The sequence below is a fragment of the Bicyclus anynana genome, chromosome 15 (genome assembly GCF_947172395.1).
Source record: "Bicyclus anynana chromosome 15, ilBicAnyn1.1, whole genome shotgun sequence".
Lineage (NCBI taxonomy): Eukaryota > Metazoa > Arthropoda > Insecta > Lepidoptera > Nymphalidae > Bicyclus > Bicyclus anynana.
The window spans coordinates 10,165,441-10,187,873 of NC_069097.1; the positions used below are offsets into that span (position 1 = coordinate 10,165,441).

General features: G+C 34.7%; 2 protein-coding genes across 2 annotated transcripts; one reads left to right on the plus strand and one right to left on the minus strand.

Moving 5' to 3' along the window:
• Positions 1 to 894: 894 nt before the first annotated feature.
• LOC112043149 (ubiquitin carboxyl-terminal hydrolase 36) lies at positions 895 to 19,306 on the minus strand. The gene is made up of 11 exons (XM_024078443.2): positions 18,807 to 19,306; positions 18,188 to 18,412; positions 17,665 to 17,818; positions 16,898 to 17,072; positions 15,935 to 16,048; positions 15,155 to 15,319; positions 14,098 to 15,074; positions 13,442 to 13,667; positions 12,495 to 12,635; positions 11,174 to 11,289; positions 895 to 9,723 (listed from the first exon to the last, which is right to left on the minus strand). The coding sequence occupies exons 1-11, from the start codon at positions 19,075 to 19,077 to the stop codon at positions 9,687 to 9,689; spliced, it is 2,601 nt and encodes an 866-aa protein (XP_023934211.1). The 5' UTR covers positions 19,078 to 19,306; the 3' UTR covers positions 895 to 9,686.
• Positions 19,307 to 19,586: 280 nt separating this feature from the next.
• Positions 19,587 to 21,801, plus strand: LOC112043150 (ubiquitin-conjugating enzyme E2 variant 2). The gene is made up of 4 exons (XM_024078444.2): positions 19,587 to 19,836; positions 19,948 to 20,090; positions 20,376 to 20,501; positions 20,799 to 21,801. The coding sequence occupies exons 1-4, from the start codon at positions 19,812 to 19,814 to the stop codon at positions 20,937 to 20,939; spliced, it is 435 nt and encodes a 144-aa protein (XP_023934212.1). The 5' UTR covers positions 19,587 to 19,811; the 3' UTR covers positions 20,940 to 21,801.
• The last annotated feature ends 632 nt before the right edge of the window (positions 21,802 to 22,433 follow it).

The following is a 22,433-nucleotide window of genomic DNA, read 5'->3' on the forward strand; positions in this document are numbered from 1 at the left end:
TCTCTCCTCGCTTATCCCTAGTAACCCACAAAGAATTACACAACTAGAAATGTGGACGGCTCGAACGCCACGAGCATAGATGATACATTATATATTGGCCACGAGCATACTGAAGCCGACCGCACAACGAGCGCCACCTGACGTCCGTCTCTGATTACTATTACCTACAATATATTATTTTATTCAAGCTGCATAGTTTTTTGTCTTTATATTTTTTTTAAATAGAGTATTTAAGATAGGGTTACTTAAGCATTTACTAGAACAACGCATTGGGCAAATGACATCCACGGTTTTGCTGGCACATGCGACGGTAAATACTCGTTATTGAACAATAATGATGACTGAATTTCGTCGAGGCAGCGTTTAGTTATCCTCTTGTAAATCACGGGTGGTTTTGGGCTTCTTGACATGGGCCTTTTGACTTCAAATAGCCCCATACCTAAAATACTCATGCAGTTCGCAAGGATAAAGTAGATTAGTTGATAGCTAAAAGGTGTGCATTTCGAAAACCTAACGATTTGACTGTAATGTAATGGAATGGGAGGGTTCCAAAGTTATAAAACAAAGCCCTTGTATTCCAGTATCCCAGCCACAAGCGGCAGTTAATTCTTTACCTATTTTGAAGGAAATAATCTCTATAATAATTGCTAATATTTTTTGATAATTGCAGTAATCCGAAGTAATCAAAATTGCCTTTAGTCAGCAGTTTTTTTTCTGACTGCTGAAAGCGAAAAGAGAAGTTACATAACCATTTAAATTTCCTATCTACCAATTCTAATGGATCCCATGACGCTTTAGTAACTGAAAATTTAGCATCCCGGGCTTCCCTACTATAGAAGAATTTTTGTACTTAATATCCACAAACGTATAATAAAAGGACAGAAATGAAACAAATTATAATGTACAATGGCTTGTGTTTATTTTGACGCTCTTCACTGTTTTTATAGTTAGGTATATTGAAAATTTACTCAAGTTCTTAATAAGGCGTTAATTTTTATTCTTATACAATAGATACATTATTCTCTTGATAAAATAGTCTGTAGAAAAAAGATACAAAAGCCGGCCAAATAAATAAGACATACCATAAAATAACACTAATGGTAGGCGTTTACATATCCGACGCACCAAATCAAACGTCGTAGTATTCTTTGTATAGAAAGTCATACAAGTGCGTCCACTGACCCGCATCGTACGAATCGCACGTATATCTACCGTATTGATAAAACTCAGTTTAGTGAGATGCGTCCGATTCCTATTTACGATGCGGATACGTGAACGCCTATCTTTAGAGTCCATTCACATTGGCGCAGTCGAAGCGAAGCGTCGGAAGTCGGGACATGTACTTACAAGTCGTTTAAAACTGAAACGGAACCCTTAATAACATCACTTTGTTGTCCGTTAGTCTGTTTGTCCGTCCGTCAATCTAGGGTCTTGCCCCTGATTTTCATCTAATTTGCCTTTGTTTGATACATAGTATTCCATTTGCTGAACAGTACTAGGTATATATGCTATAAAATTGATAGCAAAATGACAGCGCAGCATTATTAAATACCTACTACTAAAAACAATCGTGTATTTTTACCTACTTACCTATACGAAAAAAATTATCTATTATATTTTTGATTACCTACCTAGGTAGGTATAGGTAGGTACTTCGATATTCATAAGATGGACTGCGACATTATTTTCCACTAATCTTTGAATCCCTTAGAACCCTTTAGAACGTTAAGAATCCCTTAGAACGTTAATAAATCGAGATCGATTTCAATGTACCTAATACAACGTGAAAAACACGTCGCGACGCTTCGACTGTACGCAAATATCGATGTTAACGGCAGTTACACACTATCCATAGCCATATTTGGATATTTTTTTCACTGACCACTTCTTTAAGTGGACGTGGACTGGACGGTAAACTTGACCGTGTGTAGCTGGCGTAACATACGTAACACACATTTCAGTGATACTAAGAACTCGTGGAATCCTTTGTGAAACCATTGACTCTTTAGCCACCACTAAGCCCTCATTCGCGAGTTTTTTTAACGGACGTTAAAAAGCGTTTAAATATAAAATTGAAAATGCAACACTACTCGAAAAAAAGCGTTATTTTTTAAAAACGCTATCGTACTTGAAAATGCATTTGATGTATTTGAACGCTTTTTTAACGTCCGTTAAAAAAGCTCTCGCGAAAGCGAATGGGAGCTAATCTCACTACCTGGAACAGCACGGCATAGTCAATAGTTTCATATGAATAAACTGTACACGAACATAAAGCCAGCATAACAAAATCAATCACATTCATCAACACCGATTCGCACTTTTTCACGTTTGTATATAGAATATCAATTTTATGCATAAAATGTTTTTAAATTTCATTGTCTATATTGCTGCAGTTTGTTAAATTTAGCAAACTATATATTTTATGATATTATGTAATAAGTTTCTTTGAAAAAAAAACAACAAAAGAACTACCTTATTAATGTAAAATAATCAGTATAGTATATTTAACTATTTTAGGATAAAGTGCGAATCGACAACAGGCTTAATTTTAACAGAACATGTCATACAAAATTTGGCTGTGTGGTTATCGTGATATAACGTGGTTCATTTAAGGTCCATTCAGACATATCAGATCGTTTTCTGATACTGAAATAAGTCCACCAATATAACAGGGTGAATTGCATTTCCGCCTGTTCCATGTTCCTGTTTCCATCGACATATTATATAACACAATAGGAGTTTCTAGTTATTATATACTCAGAGGCACAATTATCCGCCCACTTTAGTATGATAGAGTATATTAAAGTGGGCGGATAATTGTGGCTCTGAGTATAGTTTACGCCAAACTTCTAGTCCGATCTGACGTTGCATAACGCATATAGCCCCGTTGTAATATGTTTTTGTACACTGCGCAATACGCCTTGTGTTGAGAACGGACTCTTTAGCATGCATGCTATAGGTACGTAGGATTTAAGAGAGAAAACGTAATTGTCTGAAATTAGATATCGAAGTCCAGTAATACCAAGTAAAAGAAAATACTGCAGGGCGGGTGTAATTCTGGTAGATGAATGCTGCGATAACGCTAAAACCCTCAAGCGATTAGGTTTACAGGTATAAATAAATGACAGATTATTTATTTTTCACCCTACTCTAATCGGAATTCCGATATGTCTGTGGAGACCTTTATTAGACCAAGTTTTTTTCAAATTAAAAAAAATAAAATACTACTAAAATGTCATATAAATATATAAATTCTTTTATCGAATGCAAACACTATAAATGCTCATAAACAATGTAAAACAGCCCAAAATTGCGAGGCTGTCTCCCGGTGCCACTACTATTGTAAAAATACATGTTTTGCCTTAGATCACTATGTCTTCTACGACAAACTGAGGTATTGGATGCTCATTGCTCATGCATAAAACGATGAAAAAAAAAAAACTCCATTTTCGATCTCGACTCTATCGAAAAACTGAGTGAAATCAATATCTTCCCCTACTTAAGAAAGCGGGAAGTTTAAAACTAACTAATACATTACCAAGTACACTATTTTATACATTTCGTATCAGATATTCTATTTTCGGAAGACGGCTTTGATTGTAATAGTGTAGGTGCGTTCATACACACATACTGAGAAACGTTAGCAAAACTGTAAAATGTCTTGCTAAGCTTTAGTTTTTGAGTAAACGGGTGTCGATGTCACACGCCTCTCCCTGAATTTACAAACTATTTATTTTTGTGAATCGAAAGCCAAAACTTCGCGAAATCGAATAACTATACCTAAACTATTGGACTTTTAAAAATAAAAGTTAAAAAAAAATCTCGTTATTGTGGTAAAGTAACCACCAATCGTAGGTTAATGAATATTTTTACAAATTGCTTGCAACGGACTTCACTAATTACGAATATGTACAAAATAAAAAGTCGTTTCAAGTCACTGCTTACGTTTAATGTATTAGATAATATTTAGTGTAATATTATTTATTGCTTAGAACACTTGGTGTTTTAAACGAAAACCTATTTGTGTTAAAAAAAATTAAAAACTATATAACTTCATACTCTTAACAAAAACATAACCATGTCTAACTCAAACTACACATAAATGCCTATTTAATGTTGGAGCATACTACTCGTCTTACAAAATAAGCCAAAAAACGTCCTGCCCTGTGTGTCCTGGGTTTTTTGTCAAACTGAATTGTCATATATACATATGCAGCGTTATACAGGGTGCTTGGGAGTATTTCCCACAACTCTGGCGTTATATTCTTAACCTAAAACTAGTTACAAATGTTCAAGGAAGTAATTTGTTCTAAAATCCATATTTTCGGGGTAAATAATATTTCTTTTATTAGTAGATCTTAAAATGTGTCCCATATACGCATCCTATAAATATATAAATATATAAATATATTTTTTAGTTAAAAATATATAAGTTATGCAGTTCGACTCCTATAAGTGGACTCGTTAACACCTTGAAGTTATGGGAAAAACTCCCGAGCATCCTGTATATGCTATATAATATTCAAGTAAATCCTAGATATATACATGGTATAAAAAGAATCCAGAGGGCAAAATAACACAATTTAAAAATGTAACTACATACTATTTGTTTCTCAATATATCCTATAATTGGTTATTTTTTTTTTCGAAAACGTATTTGGCAGTGCAACACGCAAGGTTTGAAGGCATCGTGCGCAAAACTTCACAGGCTTTATTTGAACGCACTTTGTTGAACACACTTGAATCTATCGTCTCTAAGGACGTATTCACATAAAAAACAGGTTGTCTGTATTGAAAAAGCAGTGGCGTTTCGTACATGTGTAATGTAAGTAAAAATTACTATAACATTCGAAGAAAAAGAAAGAAAGACAAAATAGTATTTTATATTAATTCGTTTTTATTGACGACGTTTTCGTGATCTATACTAATATTATAAAGAGGTAAAGTTTGTAAGTTTGTAAGTTTGTAAGTTTGTCACATTTTTTAAATGGGGTAATCTTCGGAACTACTGGTCCGATTTTAAAAATTCTTTCACCAGTAGAATGCTACATTATCGGGGAGTGCTATAGGCTATATTTTATATTGGTATCATATATATTAGCCGAGTTATCTCAGTTTTTGTCATACAGGTCGGACTGAAAATCCTCTTAAACAGACTTATTCGCATGCGCTGCCTTAACTATTGTGTAAAATTGAAATTAATGTATAGAGACTTTATGTATCTTTAAAAGTTCTACAAAAAAGTCCGCGACACCATATATCTATCTTCTATATATTAGCAGATATAGTACCTTTTGTGTTTTAAAAATTATGAATTTTATATACTTAGGTTTACGTTATTATTTATACAACTAAACTTTAATCCTTATTAAAATAAATTATTTAATAATCACAAGGATATTATGGAGATAAGATTTGCTCTTTACAGTATGTTAATTACTTAAATAGTTTCGGAGATAATACAAAATTTCTAAAAGACCCAGAAATTCCGCTATATAACGCCCGGCGCTTTCAATTACGTAGTTCCCGTTCCCGTGTGAATATGGGGATCAAACATAGCCTATGACATTCGCAAATAACGTAGCTTTCTATTGGTAAAACAATTTTCCAAATCGGTCCAGTAGATCCAGAGATTACCTCCTACAACCACACGAACTTTACCTCTTTATATTATTAGCATAGAAGTCTCTATTTCTCTTGGGCATGCCACCACTCTCGAAGGACTGGACCGATTTTGCTAAGGGTAGGAGTAAGATAGAGAAGTTACAGGGTAGGGTAGGGTACGGGTAGGGAAGCGTAGGGGTAGTGTAGGGGTAGGGTAGGTTTAGGGCCGGGTTTAGGGCCGGGTTTAGGGTAGTGGTAGGATAGGGGTAGAGGTAGGGTAGTGGTAGGGTAGAGATACGGGTAGGATAGGGAAGTGGTAGGGCAGGGGTAGGATAGGCGTGAGATAGGGATACGGGTGGGATAGGGGTAGGAAAGGGATAAGGTACGGGGAGGGTAGGGGTAGGATGGGGGTAGTTTGTAGGAAGGTAGGGGCAGGGTAGGGGTAGGTTTGGGGTAGGGTGGGGGTAGGGGTAGGGTAGGGTAGATGTAGGGGTTGGGTAGGGTAGGGTTGGGGTAGGGTAGGGGTAGGGGTAGGGTAGGGCAGGGGTAGTAGTAAAGTTGACATCGAAATTTACGCGGACGAAGTCGCGGGCGTCCGCTAGTATCTTATAAATGAAAGTTACATTTATAATTTAAAAAATGAATTATATTCATGAAAAACTTGTAACATAACTTCGATTTATAACAGTTCAGCGATATCGCTTTTGCCCATTGTCCTTTACCGATTACCAACTAGCTATTGTTAGTAATGCTTACGTTAGTAACTGATCAAAATCGAGATTACAGGTAAAAATGTCATCCGGTGAATACTGTTGTAAGTCTGTTCTTTTTTTCCTTGGCTACATCTAGCTACTTTTTGAGGTAAAAAAAAAACTGTATATCTAGCAACTTTTCGAGGGAGATTTACCTACATGTTTAATAGTCGAGTTGGCAACCCTGGTACCGATAAGCGCTGGTACTTGGTAGATAGACCATCGATCTCCTATTAAAAAGTGGATGCACAATCAGCGACCAAAAAACGTCCCCACTAAATGAATGAGTGCCAAACATAACTTCTTGGCACTCTATTTAAGTAGTCGCGTTTGCAAATTCAACCATAAAATCAATCCTAGAGGTAAAATTTGCTCTGAATTTGGGATTTTATTGAATATTGGACTATATTTAAAAGCCTTTAGGTATAATTTTCTTTACCAATAATTCTAATACTGTCAAAGCAAAATTGGCCAGTTTTTAAGTGAAATTTTCTACATGATTGTGCGTCCTTTTATTATAGGAGGTCAATGAGACAGACGCAGACAACCTGCTTTCTACGTGAATACGCCCTAAGGATATCTCTCTTTCGTTTGAGTGTTTTAAAACAAAAATATCTCAATTATTTTTACTTGGCACCTCCTATGAATAAATGCACGATATCTGTCACTTTTCATTGCAACAATATGTTGTTAGCTTCATGGGCATTGTACAAACACCGTGTATGTATTAGGTGCCCAGTAATAACTTACACGAAGTATGGTGAAACTTTACACGCAATAATAAAAGACGACAAAATAACTGATACCTAAAAAATACTATGTATTGAGCCGTCGATATTAGTGTATTTGTATGCACTATAATAATTATCTAAAAGTTATTAAAATTATATTACATCTTAATTCATATTTATAATTATAGTTTTATGTAATTAAGCTGAATAGTTAATCTTCTTAATTATGCACTGAAAATTGCAAATGCACTTTCGGTATTTAAACTATTTACCAAATTATGGTGCCGTCACGGGACGCCTGGCACAGTCAATTGCGCATGGCGACGCGTCGCCACACCGTACGCACTACTGCATATAGACTGTATATATACATACCATCATATAGCGTGGCGACGCGTCGCCACGCCAGAAATCGGTTATACGTGCGGCTATAGATCACACACACATTAAAATTTGTTATAAAAAAGAAATTGGCATTTCTTCATCATAATTTTGATTGGTATTTTAAAAATTATTATTAGATATTTAAAAAAATATATATGAGAATTAATTTTAGAAATCACTGATTATGAAATTTAAAAAAAAATACTGCTACAATGGGATTAGTAACTTTGAATATCATTCATTCGCTCAGTGAGAGTGATTGAATGATAGTGAATGAATGATAATAATCTATAGTAATGGAGAATGTACGCATGCAATAAATTTAAATGCAAACAATTTAAAGGAACCAAGAAAAAATAGTAAATACACCAGAACAATAATTAGGTTTTATAGGAATTCTGTTACACATAGAACCGAATATACACCTAACTGCAAGTTACTCATATTATAGGTAAATCGTAATTTTTATTCAGTCTAACTATTATCTAATAATTTTAATTACTAATGTCCATTTCAATAATCGCTATACAAAGAAATGTTTAACTGAAAAGTCTTCAAAAGGTTTTATTCAAAGCCAAAAACCTCAATAATGTAAAAAAATATAGAGGTATTATTTTGAATTGTTTTATTTTATAACTAACGGATACCCGCGACTTCGTCCGCGTGGAAATCAATGTAAACTATCAACCCCTATTTCACCACTTTTAGTCTTGAATTTTAAAAGTTCTTGAATCACATTATATTTCGTCTTATTTTTCATGATTTATTAATAAATTTTAAAACTGTAACTCCTAAAATGAGAACTTTTCATACAAGTTTCAACCCCAATTTCACCCCTTCTTATTTTATTTTCGCAATAAAAAGTATCCTATAACCTTCTCCGTGTTATAGTCCCAAACCATGCTAAGTTTCATTTGGATTAATTCAGTAGTTTCGTGATGCCCGGTTAACAAAAAATATAGACAGACAGACAAAAAATCGAAAAATATTTTTGGCTTCAGTATTGATTATATAATGACCTCCAATTAAAATTTTCAAAATATCTTCAATGTACAGAATTTTACATGTTACAGTTTTATTAGAAGTATAGATATAGATAAAATTAAGTAACATTTAAATAAAAAACAAATTTAAAAAATCACAACAGAATTAATGCAGTTAAAAAAATAATAACATTAATTCATGTTTTACATTAAAATTACCATAGATAAAAAAATCTCGAAATTGATTTTTGTAATTGTATAATTCCTAGCTTGCCAGTATGAAAAATGAACTATCCTTTGTATAGCTGCTGTTGAAATAGATTATAGATAGTGCATTACTGTCTTTGTATTTATACACTATAGTTTAATAAAGGCTGACAGTACATCATATAGTACCAGATCCGGCATAAAGAATATATACCTTCATCTGTTATTTATTTGGGATAAGAAATAAATGATAGAAAAAAAATTGACACATTGCAAATGTCTAAATAAAACTGCGCCCGGTGAGTATTAAATGATTACTTTTTTATTGAATTTATTTAATCCACTTTCCTCTTTGCTTAATTAATAATAATACACTAGTTAAAAGGATATAGGCACCCAACCGAATTGAAAACGTAAAGGTTGCCTGCTTTCACACTGTGGGGTTGCCAGATATAAGCAATTAATTAATGTTATACAAATACTCTTATCAGTTATTTAGTCGTCTAATATGTTAAATGAAAGCTTATTTTATGCTTAAGTTTACTGTATTAACTTGTCTTTTATCTAGTTCATTGTTTCCTAGATGTTGTATGAAAAATGTCTTTGGCCGCAATTTAACTAGGCAACCTATTTGCAATGCCTCATTGTGAATATTATCTCAGTTACTTCATAGCACTAATGAATAACAGATGAGGGTATATATTTCTAATGCCGGATCTTAGAACAAGAGTATAATGCATTACTGTCTTTGTATTCAAACAATATATTTATACAATAATAGTACACTATAGTATAATAAAGGCTGACAGTACATCATATATAATGTGTAATAATTTTTATAGTCACTACATTTCACTATAACAAATTTATTTGTGGTCATTATGGTCGCAGTGGAGTTAACAGGGCATAGTCGTCCACAACACATAATTAACCACAATTACCCTAAACTAATATTAAAGTGTTACCGTAGTAATCAATGTCCATTCATCTATATACACTGACAAGCAGTCGTTGACCGGCCAGGGTCAATGGTGCCGTGGATAATGGTGACCATTGTTGTACCTATAAAAAAACATTGTTTTGTTAAATTTTGTTTTATTATACTATTCTTCATAATATCATTCAATATAAAAATCTACAAAATAGTTCCCTTTGGCTTGTAGCCATGTGGCTCGTCGATTCTAAAATCGCAATAGAAAATTAAAAAATATATGGAAATGACATTTGCCAGTGACAGGTCACTTAATCAAGTTATCTATCAGCAGGGTTATTATGTAACTCGGTGTACCATTGAAGTAATCAGTCACTACGTCGTTTTTCATCGTATTTTCGTTTTAGCAATCATCTTACATTGTGAATGTTATTTAAACGGGTACATACTACGATAAAACGACGAGACTTTTACTGTCGATATTTCGACCCAGTTGCATGGATCGTGGTCACGACGCGACTGAAGTTGCGAGATGAGAAGTGAAGTCAGCTGTTAGGGGCAGAATCGATCTACCCTCTTTCTTGTTCTTTTTCTTTTTTCAACGTCGTCGTTTTATCGTGGTATGTACCCGTTTAAATAACATTCATAATGAACAACCACGAAATATGTTTAAAATCATTATCTTACATTGTGTTTTCAACGAAATAACCTTAACTTCATAATTTTACATTATGTGGTAACGTTTTTTGTTTCTACGATCATCTAATATGATTATTTCAACGAAATTACGTAAATACCAGTTTTTCGTTAAAATAACGTTACTACCTGCTGCTACTACTACTATACTAATGTTACTTTACGTAAAATTACGATAATTGTGTAATTTCGTTGAAAACACAATGTTACATGATTGCGAAAACGAAAATACGATGAAAAACTATGTAGTAACTAATTACTTGAATGGTACACCGAGTTACATAATAACCCTGCAGATCTGTTAATATCTGTGTCATCATCATCATCATCATATCAGCCGATGGACGTCTACTGCAGGACATAGGCCTTTTGTAGGGACTTCCAAACATCACGATACTGAGGAGGTCGGCCAACACTGCGCCTACTAGTGCGGGGTCGCCATTCCAGCACTTTGGGACCCCAACCAACGTCCATCGGCTCTTCGAACTATGTGCCCCGCCCATTGCCACTTCAGCTTCGCAACTCGTTGAGCTATGTCGGTGACTTTGGTTCTTCTGCGGATCTCCTCATTTCTGATTCGATCACGCAGAGATCATACTAAGTTTTGCCCAGTACTGACCACGCTGGGCATGCGGGTTGGTCAGCGCAGTGCTAGATTACTCGCGCCGGTATCGCTGCTGCCCGACACTGGCCTTAGGCATTTCATAAGCTAGCCTGTGGGAATGGATATACCGCCATTCGTCGGTCGCCAGAGCCTCGTCGGTCCATCTGCAGGGTGCACCACGAGCAGGTGAGGTTGGCAGTTGGGGAGACTGACTGGTACTAGCCTCCCCCTTACACCTCCTGTATCTGTGTATTACGTATCAAGTATATGTAACGTCATACCTGTTGAAGCGCTTGTATTTGTTGCTATTCGCTTGGTGTTTATTGAAGTGGTGGTTGGGGCGGCGCTCGCCTCTGTACTTAAAGTTGCCACCCCAGTGCAGCTTGTTTTGTTTGTCCTGTGTTCAAAATGAAATAATTTATAAACAAATAAAAGGTATTTGTCCAGCTATAACAACTCCTCCGGAGCATTGGACATGATAAATGCAAGCTACCCGGACAAAACATTCCATTAAAAGTGATGACTTAAAATTTTGCACGCAAATTTGCAAATTTCTATATTGTAATACCTATAGTAACCCACAATTTGGCAAATAAATTATTATTATTATTATTAAAATGTTGAATGTGGACATATGCCTCTAACTTCAGATCCACAAAATTAAATCCTTTTTTAAAGGAGATTAATCTCAGACCAAATACCTGTGGACTAGTATCACACCCAAATTCACCAACAAAATTGTCTGTCATTTTTTGAGAAGGATGAGGTAAGCTTACACATAGAAAATATTTAACACCAATAATAACAATTAATATTTTGTGTCCTTACACTACAAACAACTATTTTGTTTCCCAATATGCACAATTTGTAAACAGACTAAAAAATACAACACTATATACACAGAGTATTTGTTTACTTGATTAATATTTTGCTGTTGTGGTCAAAGAAAAGAATCAATTATTTTACAAATTACAACAATGAAACATCGATACTATAGAAACAGTTTTTATAAACACATTAGATCAATGATTCTTGAAAGAGGGGTATTTCTAGCGAGGCAGGTCCCTATGTAATTCGTCTGAGAGAATATTATTTATTTAAACGGGTACATACCACGATAAAACGACGAGATTTTTAATGTCGATATTTCAACCCAGTTGCATGGATCGTGGTCACGACGGGACTGAAGTTGCGAGATGCAAAGTTGACATCAGCTGTTAGGGGCATAATCGATCTACCCTCTTTTTAGTTCTTTTTCTTTTTTCAACAACCTCGCGTTTTTGTCTGTTTAGGCAAACCACACTCACGACATCGCTTTTGCTATTTGTTTTTCGCGGCGCCCTCTTGGTTTGCACAATTCTACCACCGCCGTTTTATCGTGGTATGTACCCGTTTAACTAAATAATATTCATACTGAACAACCACGAAATAAGCTCAAAATCGTCTGAGAGAATTCGATTTATATTGTTATGAGGTAAGATTAATTATATGAAAAAAAAAAAAAATCTTCGTATTCCAACGTGAACGGTATCAACGCGAGGCGTTTGCTAGTGCGCGGTGCGGCACCGTGTGGCATCTACCTTAGACATTCTGATATATTACCTGGAAAGGATTATATGCGTTCCTATTGTTATTGAAACGATTGTAATGGTGGAACTTCTTCATTTTCTTAACGCGCCCTCGGTCCATGTCGTCCGTTGCCTCGTGCGCGCGCTTGCGCTCGTCACGCCTCTCTTCAAACACCTGGGGTACAGAAAAAATACATTATGTTCAAATTTACTGAAAAATTCAGCAAAAGCAAATTTTGTGAGGCGTTTTTAATAACTAAAATTGTTGTTGTGAGTATGAACAATACCAATAAGAAAAACATTGAAAAATAATTCAAATGACATACATATTACCTATTCTCTAGTGTCGTTGGAGTGTCGTCAGATATATCGTTCTACTAGGGGAGCAGATGATCCCAAAAGTATTTAATTTTAAACTTAAGTAAAAAAAATATAGAATAACAAAAATTAAAAAAATTGCCAGCAATGTTAAAAAAATGACCTTCAGTGGAAGATCAGTTGCACATGCCATTAGTAACCTCAAGCAATTTGCTTAAAGCTGTTGCAGCTGATTGCATAGTCCTACTAATATTAGTTTGTATGGATGTTTGGATGTATGTTTGGATGTTTGAATGTTTGTTACTCTATAACGCCGCTACTACTGTAGTGATTTAGCTGAAATTTGGAATGGAAATAGATTTTCTCTGGATTAACACATAAGCTGCTTTTTATCCCGAAAAAATCTATGGTTTCCCGAGATTTGCGAGAACTGATGATTTTGATGATATGAATGTTTGTTACTCTTTCACGCCTCAACTACTGAACCGAATTAGCTGAAATTTGGTATTAATATATATTATAGCCTGGATGAACACATAGACTACTTTTTATCCCGGAAAAATCCATGGCTTCCGAGGGATTTGTGAAAAACTAAATTCCACGCGGACGTTGCGGGCGTCCGCTAGTGTTGATATAAAAAAGAAACTAAAGTGAAATAATGACCTGTCGCGACATGGCGCTGTGCGTGCCGTTCCACGACGCGACAGGCGCGCCGTAGCCGCGGTGCGACAGTCCCTGCAGGTGTCGCGCCGTCTCCAGGCGAGCGGGCGGCGGCGGCGGCGGCGCGGGCGGCGCGGGCTCGCTGCGGTCGCTCAGCGGGGACATGCTGCTCACGCTCGTGTTTGGACTCTCCTCGTTCTCCCCCTTCCTCTCCTCCTTGTCTTTGATCCTGTAATACCATAATAATAATAAAAACCCATATTCGGCTCACTGCTGAGCACGACTCTCCTCTCAGAATGAGAGGGCTTAGGCCAATAGCCCACCACGCTAGCCCATTGCGGATTAGCAGACTTCACAAACTTAAAGAATTAAGAAAATTCTCTGGTATGCAGGTTTCCTCCCGATGTTTTTCCTTCATCGTTTGAGACACGTGAGGTGTCGCTGTTGTCGTACTTTTAGTATCATGCTTTGTAAAATGGCGACCGCAAATTCGCCAGGCCAGAAATGTTAGTGGCACTGTCGTTACGCATGAAAGTCAAAAGTCAAAATTTTTTATAGGCTTAGTTTACAAACCTAAATAGCCTACTAGACAGTCACCTGTTCAAAAGAAAACACACACATATATTATGTATAAACTTATTTGAAAATTAGAAACTTACTTTTTAATGGTATCCCCATTTAAGCTAGGGCTTAAAAGTGGACCACTTTTTTCTTTTGACACAGTCCAGGCGTGGTGCATCGCTTTTGTGGTTACAATAAGACCTTGGGGTGAATCGCAACGACTAGGCTTTGGTTTCCGAGTCTCATCTTTTTTGCATTTGTCTTCACAGCGCTCGTCACTGCTCGACTCGGAGTCATACGGCACCAGCTTCGACGAAGAATTTCCAGGTCTTTGAATGTGAGCCGAGGAACTGTCGCTCTTATTCATTTGTTCTTCCAACTTCTCTAAAGGCGACTTCAACGGTTTCACAAGTTTGCTGGCTGTTGCACACTTCTCTTGAAGCGGCTTAGGGCAAACGGTGATAGATCTAACATCTGAATCACTTTTTATTAGTTTAGGCTGAATAAGGCACTCGTCACCTTGCTTTTTTATCACAAATGTTATCTTTTTCTCGTCCTCTACTTTATGGTTTAATTTCTCTATAACGTTAAGTACTTTCGGTGCTTGTTTCACTTTTTCTACGTCTCCATTCTGTTTTACTACCCACGGTTCGGAAACTGAGCTGTTCATTTCTAGTGACTTGCTCAGTGTTGAATTTAATAGGATAGGTTTGACGTCAGGTTTAGCTGTTTCTGATGTGCAACTGTTTAATATTATCGGCTTTTTCTCATCATTTTTATAAAGTGATAATTTCAAAGGACTCTTTTCTCTATTGAGTATATTGTTAGGGAGTTGTGGTCCATAGACAACATTCGAAGTGGATGCAATAGGTATAGAGCAGTCCTCCATAGTGTTGTCTTTCTCAAAGAACATGATGTAGGCATTGGTGCCCAGCACTGCCGACAAGGGCAGTGGTCTGACACAGCTGTCGTCAAATTGATAGTAATTACTATTAGGAGCTTGACCTATTGCAGTGTAGTGACCACAATTTTGTGAAGGTCCCAAGTGTGTCACCATACTCACCAATTTGTAAGACTGAAAAATAAAAATTATTCATTAATTTAATCAATTCAAATGTACTTAGACATGAAGTGGTCACCAAAAAAGATACTTACAAGTTGTTGAGGACTATTTTTATTATACATATATTTGTTCAAATTAATTTTCTTTCGGAACTGCACATGTTTAGATAGCTTGCCGCCGGCAAGTGAAAACCTCTTCAGAGCAATGCAAAGTACCATTGGTGCACGCTCTACGAAGAACTGTTTTGTAGCAGAAACCTATTAAGAATAAGAAATTTCATTTAATAATTATTATTACATATTTTTAAAATCTGTAAATATAGTTTTAAGACTAATTATGTTATTGCGACTACCCATCTCACTGGTTTATATGCTGCAAGTTAGGTAACCTGGAAGAGATCACTATTAATGATAAGGTCCTCTTGCACTGCATTTTATCCTTAGTTCTAAGATTTTGTATGTTTATATATATGTTTGTTGCAGTAAAGATATTTAAATAAATATATTACAATTATGAACCAAATATGAAATATGAATTAGGTTAGGTGATACCTTTATAATTTATCAAGTTGTATATTATCAACACTTATTGACTCTCTAATAAATCTGTTCATATCAAAAGTTTGTTAAATTATTGGTTATTTAAACTGGTTCCAACATCTTTATTTGTGAAAATTTAGGTCACAATTTTAACTACAAACTATAAAATGTAAGTAATCTTTATGTATATAATATATGTACATAATTTTTAAAGTCTGTTTTCTCAAGAAAAAACTAAAAGTTATAAAATGACTTCATAAGACTAGATTTAATTAGATTTAGAATATTGACAATGCTAAATCTTTAAGGAATAGAAGCTCCATGATTACTCACCTTCTTATTGCATGCTTCACATTTATACCCAAGGTCCTCTAACCGCTCCCTTGAGAAGAAAGAATCTAATGCTTCGTCCAAGGTTGAGTGCTTCCTTATATCCAATAACAAGTCCTTGAAAATAATAACAATAAGTTAATATTTTGATATCTAAATGAAAACAGCAAACTAAAATTTAGGCTGTTATAAAGAAATGCCAAATATTGCCCTTTCTTCTCTAACTATAAATATTATTAATTATAATTAATTGATTATTGATTATTATTTGTACTTTTTTTACATATTCTAAATATGTGTAACAAAAGTTCAGTCCACAATGAATACATTATTGTCTAACAGCCTGTTCACACATGGTCTCCATTTTACTGGTCTGTTTTATCTATCCGATAAAACAGACCAGACAGAGTTTTATTTCATCAATGGTGTGTTGAGTTGTATGAGAGACTTTACTTAAGGTGAATATTCTATACTGGTACTGGTACAATACTGGTACACAGTATTCAGTAAACAGTAGAAAATGGTCTGGTAAATTATGACATTCTGCTTTGTCAGTGAGTACTGGATGAATGGAATACATATCAATCATGTTTCCTTACAATTTTACTGGATAGAAACTGTGCAGGGGAGAGGGGGACTTTTGAGTTGTCTCTATATTGTTGAGCATATATTGAACTAGAAGCTTTCCATTTTGATGGTCAGTATGTATAGAGCATACCCTAATTAAAAACCCTATGCACGCTACCGCAATAAAAGAAATTTATATTTTATGCAATTATTCATTGTAGTGAGTGGCCCTTGAGACTGAGTTGTTTAATTAAAGGTTTCAAGAGAGTAATAACCATTATTTCAATTTCGCCAGTCAAATGTTCTACTATATAGAAAAATTCAAGCGCAACTTCTTCACAAAAAAACATTTTTGAGATTTATTTAAGAGTATTAATTATGTTTTCATTGATTACTCACTTCAAAATGCTGATAGGTTGTGGACAAATGATGGCAGGCAAGACACCGAACTGTAGACCTCAGGTACCCTCCCAGGATTTGATTGAGTGGTGTTGTCTCCTTACTGTACTGATCTAGCTTGTCAGCGTTTATAAATCTAGACAAGTAGCTCTTTTCCATAGCTTCAACAAGGTACCTGGATAATGATAATGACATTTGACTTTAAAACAATATAATATGATACATTTATATATTAGAAGATACGCAGAAGAAGCAAAGTCACCAATATTGGGGTCCCAAGGAGCTGAAATGGTGACCCCAGACTAGAAAATGTAGTGTTGCTCGACCTGCCACCACGTGGACTGATGAAATCAAGTGAGTCACATTGGATACAAGTGGCTCAAGATAGTGATGATTGGAAGTCTTTACAAAAGGTCTATGTCCTGCAGTGGATGTCCATCAGCTGATATGATGATAATGAAGATGTTTTTAATTCTGAATAATGTACTCCAGACTGAATTTCACACATGTGTTATTATCATTCTGACATTAGCCTTCTAACTAGAATGTCTAGCATGTGCCAACAATATATCTCGAAAATTATTTGCCACATGGCTTTGCTAGGAAAAACTTTAGGAATGTAATTAACATGCTCTGGCATAGGGGTATATTAACCACATTTCCCACTCCAAACTATTGAGAATTTCTTAAAAAAACATCCAATAATCTTTTTTATTGTTTACCTTGCCCAACTATCTATTGAATATAATCTTCACTTTCTAACTTACCTTAGAAATTCATGGGCATCTTCTTGACGCCCGGGTGTTAAGTGTCTACATATAAGCCTCAACTTAGAGTACACTTGCCATGGTTTGATGGGTGCACCACCACTTTTTTGAGTTGCCATCAATGTGGCACGCATTCCACATATGACACAGGCTTCTGAAAAAGTAATTTAATTCTGTATGTTACTTGGAATAGAAGGTGCTTCATATATTGGGCAATCTACTCATCAAACTATGATTAGTATATAGTGTTGCATTTTGTTTGTTTATCCCATATGAAATCTTAAAATAAATGATTTTTTTTTAAACTGTAGAGGTAGGTTAGTGATAGGGTAGGAGTAGGGTAGGGATAAGGAAAAATTGCACATAAGTAAAAGTGAATTTTTCATAATTTCACTTCAGAAATTCTTGTTTCTGTGTGAAAAAATGTGAAAAAAAAAAACATTTTCAAATGCATCTACAGGCAATAACTAGGCAATAAGTAACTAATGAAAGTTGTACTAAGTGCATAAAATAAATCTCTCACCTTGTTGATTACATTTTTCTGCATGAGCCGCTTCAGAAACTAACCAGTTGGCAAATGCAGGCACATGAAAAAGTGCTTGCAATGTGGAGTTAAGGTAACAAGTGTTGCCAACATTCTGCATGCCAGCCCCTGCGGCCCAAGCACTCTGCCACCCCAACTGCACCTTCTCAACAGGGAAGAATACCCGCTTGGCCTTTGGTAGACCTTCTTCTCCATTTTTACTATCTGAAAATTTAATAATCAAATTAATCAACTTGGAAACACTACACTGAGTCTCTCTGATATTTTAATATTGCCTTCAATTCGAAATAAGCATCAGATTTACATGAAAACTGAAAAGAAATATAGGTTCAGAAGCACTATCTGCTGTTGTTTTGTATTGAAAATTTACTGGCAAACATGACAAATAATAAAAATAGTGCTCTCTTGAAAATTTAATAAAATTAATATTGAGAATTAGTTTTAGTGCATATGACATCTAAATAATGTTATATACAGTGATTTTTAGTACATAGACATGTTTGCCTCAAAGTAAATATTGACATCATGAAAGATAACCTCATATTTCAATTTTATGATAGGTAAATCAATATAATATGTAATTGATATTTGTAGTTACCTGTAGATTGATTGACTGAATTAACATCTTTTTTAAGGATTTTATTGTCGATCACTGGCTTTTTAGGTCGAATTACCACGTACTTAGATTTCAAACCATCGAGGACATTACTTTGATAATCCCCAGATTCTTCGAATTCAATCTTGGATAGAAGAACACTTTTAGCTGAAGAATAAAGTCTGCTATCTAACAAAGATGACCCTTGCGATTCTTCTGCCGTAAGAGATAAACGCAATGCGCTTGATACTGGGTCACAAATTGAAGCAGGCATTTTACCTCCAAAACTGCACTATCACGTCACACTATTTATCAAATTCCTAGCTTACACATGGTAGTTAATCAGATTGCACACTGCTATTGTATCGAATTTAAAGAATTATTAGTATTTGTTAAAAACCATGTGAATTACTCAAAATAATGAGTTCACAGCACGGAAAAAGGAAAACGCACACAAATCCAAATCCGACCATACGCGGTGGTAAAAACCATAGAATTTTTCTGATCACAGATTATAGCTGTTACTTCGATGCTCTATGACAACAACAGATAAAGAATGCTTAGAATCACGATTCTTAATTGGATTCTCATTTTAAGATCAAATTATTCTTTAAATCAAGTTTCTTTTTTTTTCACTCTTCTTCTTTGGATCATCAATCATGATCAACAAACATACGATATTAATTTTGTTAAGTTTCCGATGACCACTTGACAAGTAGGTTCCCAAATGCCGCGATTGAAAATGTAGCTTGTCTTTGGCCACTGCTGACATTTTGTGACATTAAATTGTCAAAGTCAGCGTAGTAGAAAATAGCTAACCTACTCTTTGAGTCACCGAGTAATTTGTGAAAACCATTTTTTAAGACTAAATGAAATTAAATAACACGGTTACTAATACATATAATTAGTAAAACGATCTGATGAGCAATATTTACAGTTTAGGTAGTTATTAGAGGTCCGTAGAAGTTAATTTCTTGATTGGTAGTGAGCGCCGGTGAAATTGTGATCATGGCGAATCCGTCATCAGGCGTTGGTAAGAATTTTATTTTGCATACATATAACCATTTCTTTTCATGATATATTTATTTATTTATTCTTCAATTTGTACAGATTTTATGATTACCATTATTGTCATTTTTCCCAGTGGTTCCGAGAAATTTTCGTCTTCTAGAAGAACTTGAGCAAGGTCAGAAGGGAGTGGGCGATGGAACAATTTCTTGGGGTCTCGAAAGTGATGATGACATGACCCTGACTCACTGGACTGGGATGATAATTGGACCTCCCAGGGTAAATACTCATTTACAAGTCTCTTCTTTGTATATTCTTCTAGTTTTATTTTCATTCAAATCCTTTTATTTAAACAAATAAATGCTCGATTGTTTACAATACCTGCATATTCCAGTCTTTTAAGTAGCAGCCATCAGTTTGTAACTGTATGGTAAATTAGATTAAGATAAAAATACATCAATATTGATCTTTACCCTTTGTACATCTTTATGTGTCCAATTACCATTTTTTGTTGCAATTATTGAACTTCTCAAGTGTTTTTTTTTATTTCTTTTTACATTTTAGACTCCATATGAAAATAGGATGTATTCTCTTAAAGTTGAATGTGGCACTCGGTACCCTGATGAGCCTCCCACTGCTAGATTTATCTCTAGAATTAACATGAACTGTGTTAACAGCCAGACTGGACTTGTGAGTATTTATAGTTATTATTTTATTATTCACTCTATGGACTCTATGGTTTCTCTAGGGTAATGCAATGTAGATGCCTTGTTATTGCCACACATTAAATATTATGTTAACATCTTACTGCAGCAATCAAAAAAATTTTTTTTTCTACAGTCATAATGTCACAGTGCTGTGCTGCAATTTATATGTTTGTTACTCAAAAGCTCCAATGACAGAGAAATTGTAGTGTGAAAAGTGCAATTGACCATCATTTTAATCATAATTTTTGAATGAAATAATATCTATTTATTATTTTTATAGGTGGACAATAGGCAAGTCCCGATTCTTGCTAGATGGCAGCGCGATTTTACCATCAAGACAGTGCTGCAAGAACTGAGACGTCTCATGACTCTAAAGGAAAATATGAAGCTTTCTCAGCCCCCAGAGGGAAGCACTTTTTAGTATTTTCCGGAATGTCTCATTGACCCAATCTGCTCCATACTTTGCTAAATTATAGTTAACATACACATATATTCATATACTTTTAAACGTGTCCAGTAAACTGTAATCATTACAGCAGCATAACCTATAATGCTCTGGCTACCATGGTTTGAAGTTTCTGTCATGCATTTATTGTAATATTGTATTATCAGATAGCAAACTGTTTGCTTTAAGTCTAATGTATAGTTTAGTGGATTGGGTGAAATATAATTATTATCTTGAAAGATTTCACTTTATAAAGATGGCTCTTAATTACCTATTTAGTGGGTAACACCCATTTATTTATCACTACCTAAATTATTGTGGCCTTTTAAAGTCAAACTTGCTTTTTGTATGATTATATTTAGACTTTTCTTATTTTCAGTGGAGTGGTTTGATGCCTACACTTGAATGTACAAGTATGGTTTCAAATGTAGGTAATGGACTAAATGAATAAAAATATTTCTATTAAAAATATAATCACAGGATTAAGTTTAAATAAAGAAATACTATTTCATTTTCTTAGTTTAAAGTCAAGTGTAATTTTTTAGGAAATCTTTATTTGTTAGAGGAATAACCTAAAGTTCTACTACTGTTTTATTATAAGGCTTTGCATCATAATTTAAATGTTCTCACAAAATAAATCCATTGGTTAATAGATTTCTTATAAACCACATAGCTTATTTAATATAAGAATATTACAGTAGATTCCTTTTAAGAACATAATAACCGCTGTGTGATTTGATTGTAACAAAACCAAAATGTTAAGTCAAATTGTTTCATAACATTAATGTTTTTACCAATGTATAACTAGCAAAGGTAAATAAATCAAACAATACTGTCATTGAAATTCTTATTTACTTCATTTTATTATTAGTGTTTAAGAAATTAGTTTTTTTTTGCAGAGGGAGTTTATTTTTGGAGTTCTAAGTATGTATTTTTCCAAATCAAAAAATAAAAGAATTCGTAAGAACTTAACAGTTTGGAGTTTCAATAGCAAAAATGTAGACTATGTTACTGTGTAGAATTCATTTTACACTGCATGCATAAATAGTTGCCCTGATAATAATTATTAGAATGCAGATTCATCCAAAAATTCTCATTATAAGTAATGTCTATACATGATTTAAGTTCCAAAATGGTAGTTAAGAGGTTTTCCAAATTTTAACTATTTCTTACTTCCGAAATGTCTGGAAATCGTAGGTAGGACTACCGTACAAGTATCACAAAGTGTGATATTAAAGTTTACAGCTTTACACTTCAAAATATAGTGGAGTGATTTGAGATATGGGGACTAGAAGTAACACTTACTACCTCAAGGGTGTCCGCTGGTCTCGTGCGGGGTTACATTCCATGGACTTCAAACATTTACCGTCCATAAATTTATATTTGCATATTTGGAACCCGCGGCGGAGTATCACAGGAGGGACGTGAACGTAGATCGTAGTCAGTGACGTGCACTTCATAGATGCAATA

Excerpts from the sequence above, each read along its gene's own strand:
- LOC112043150 (XM_024078444.2), top strand. The coding sequence starts at position 19,812 with ATGGCGAATCCGTCATCAGGCGTTG. Across the intron at positions 19,837-19,947 it reads GAATCCGTCATCAGGCGTTG|TGGTTCCGAGAAATTTTCGT; the intron begins GTAAGAATTTTA and ends CATTTTTCCCAG. Across the intron at positions 20,502-20,798 it reads TTAACAGCCAGACTGGACTT|GTGGACAATAGGCAAGTCCC; the intron begins GTGAGTATTTAT and ends TTATTTTTATAG.
- LOC112043149 (XM_024078443.2), bottom strand. The coding sequence starts at position 19,077 with ATGCCTGCTTCAATTTGTGACCCAGTATCAAGCGCATTGCGTTTATCT. Across the intron at positions 16,049-16,897 it reads CAACCTATCAGCATTTTGAA|GACTTGTTATTGGATATAAG; the intron begins GTGAGTAATCAA and ends ATTATTTTCAAG. Across the intron at positions 15,075-15,154 it reads AAAATAGTCCTCAACAACTT|TCTTACAAATTGGTGAGTAT; the intron begins GTAAGTATCTTT and ends TTTATTTTTCAG.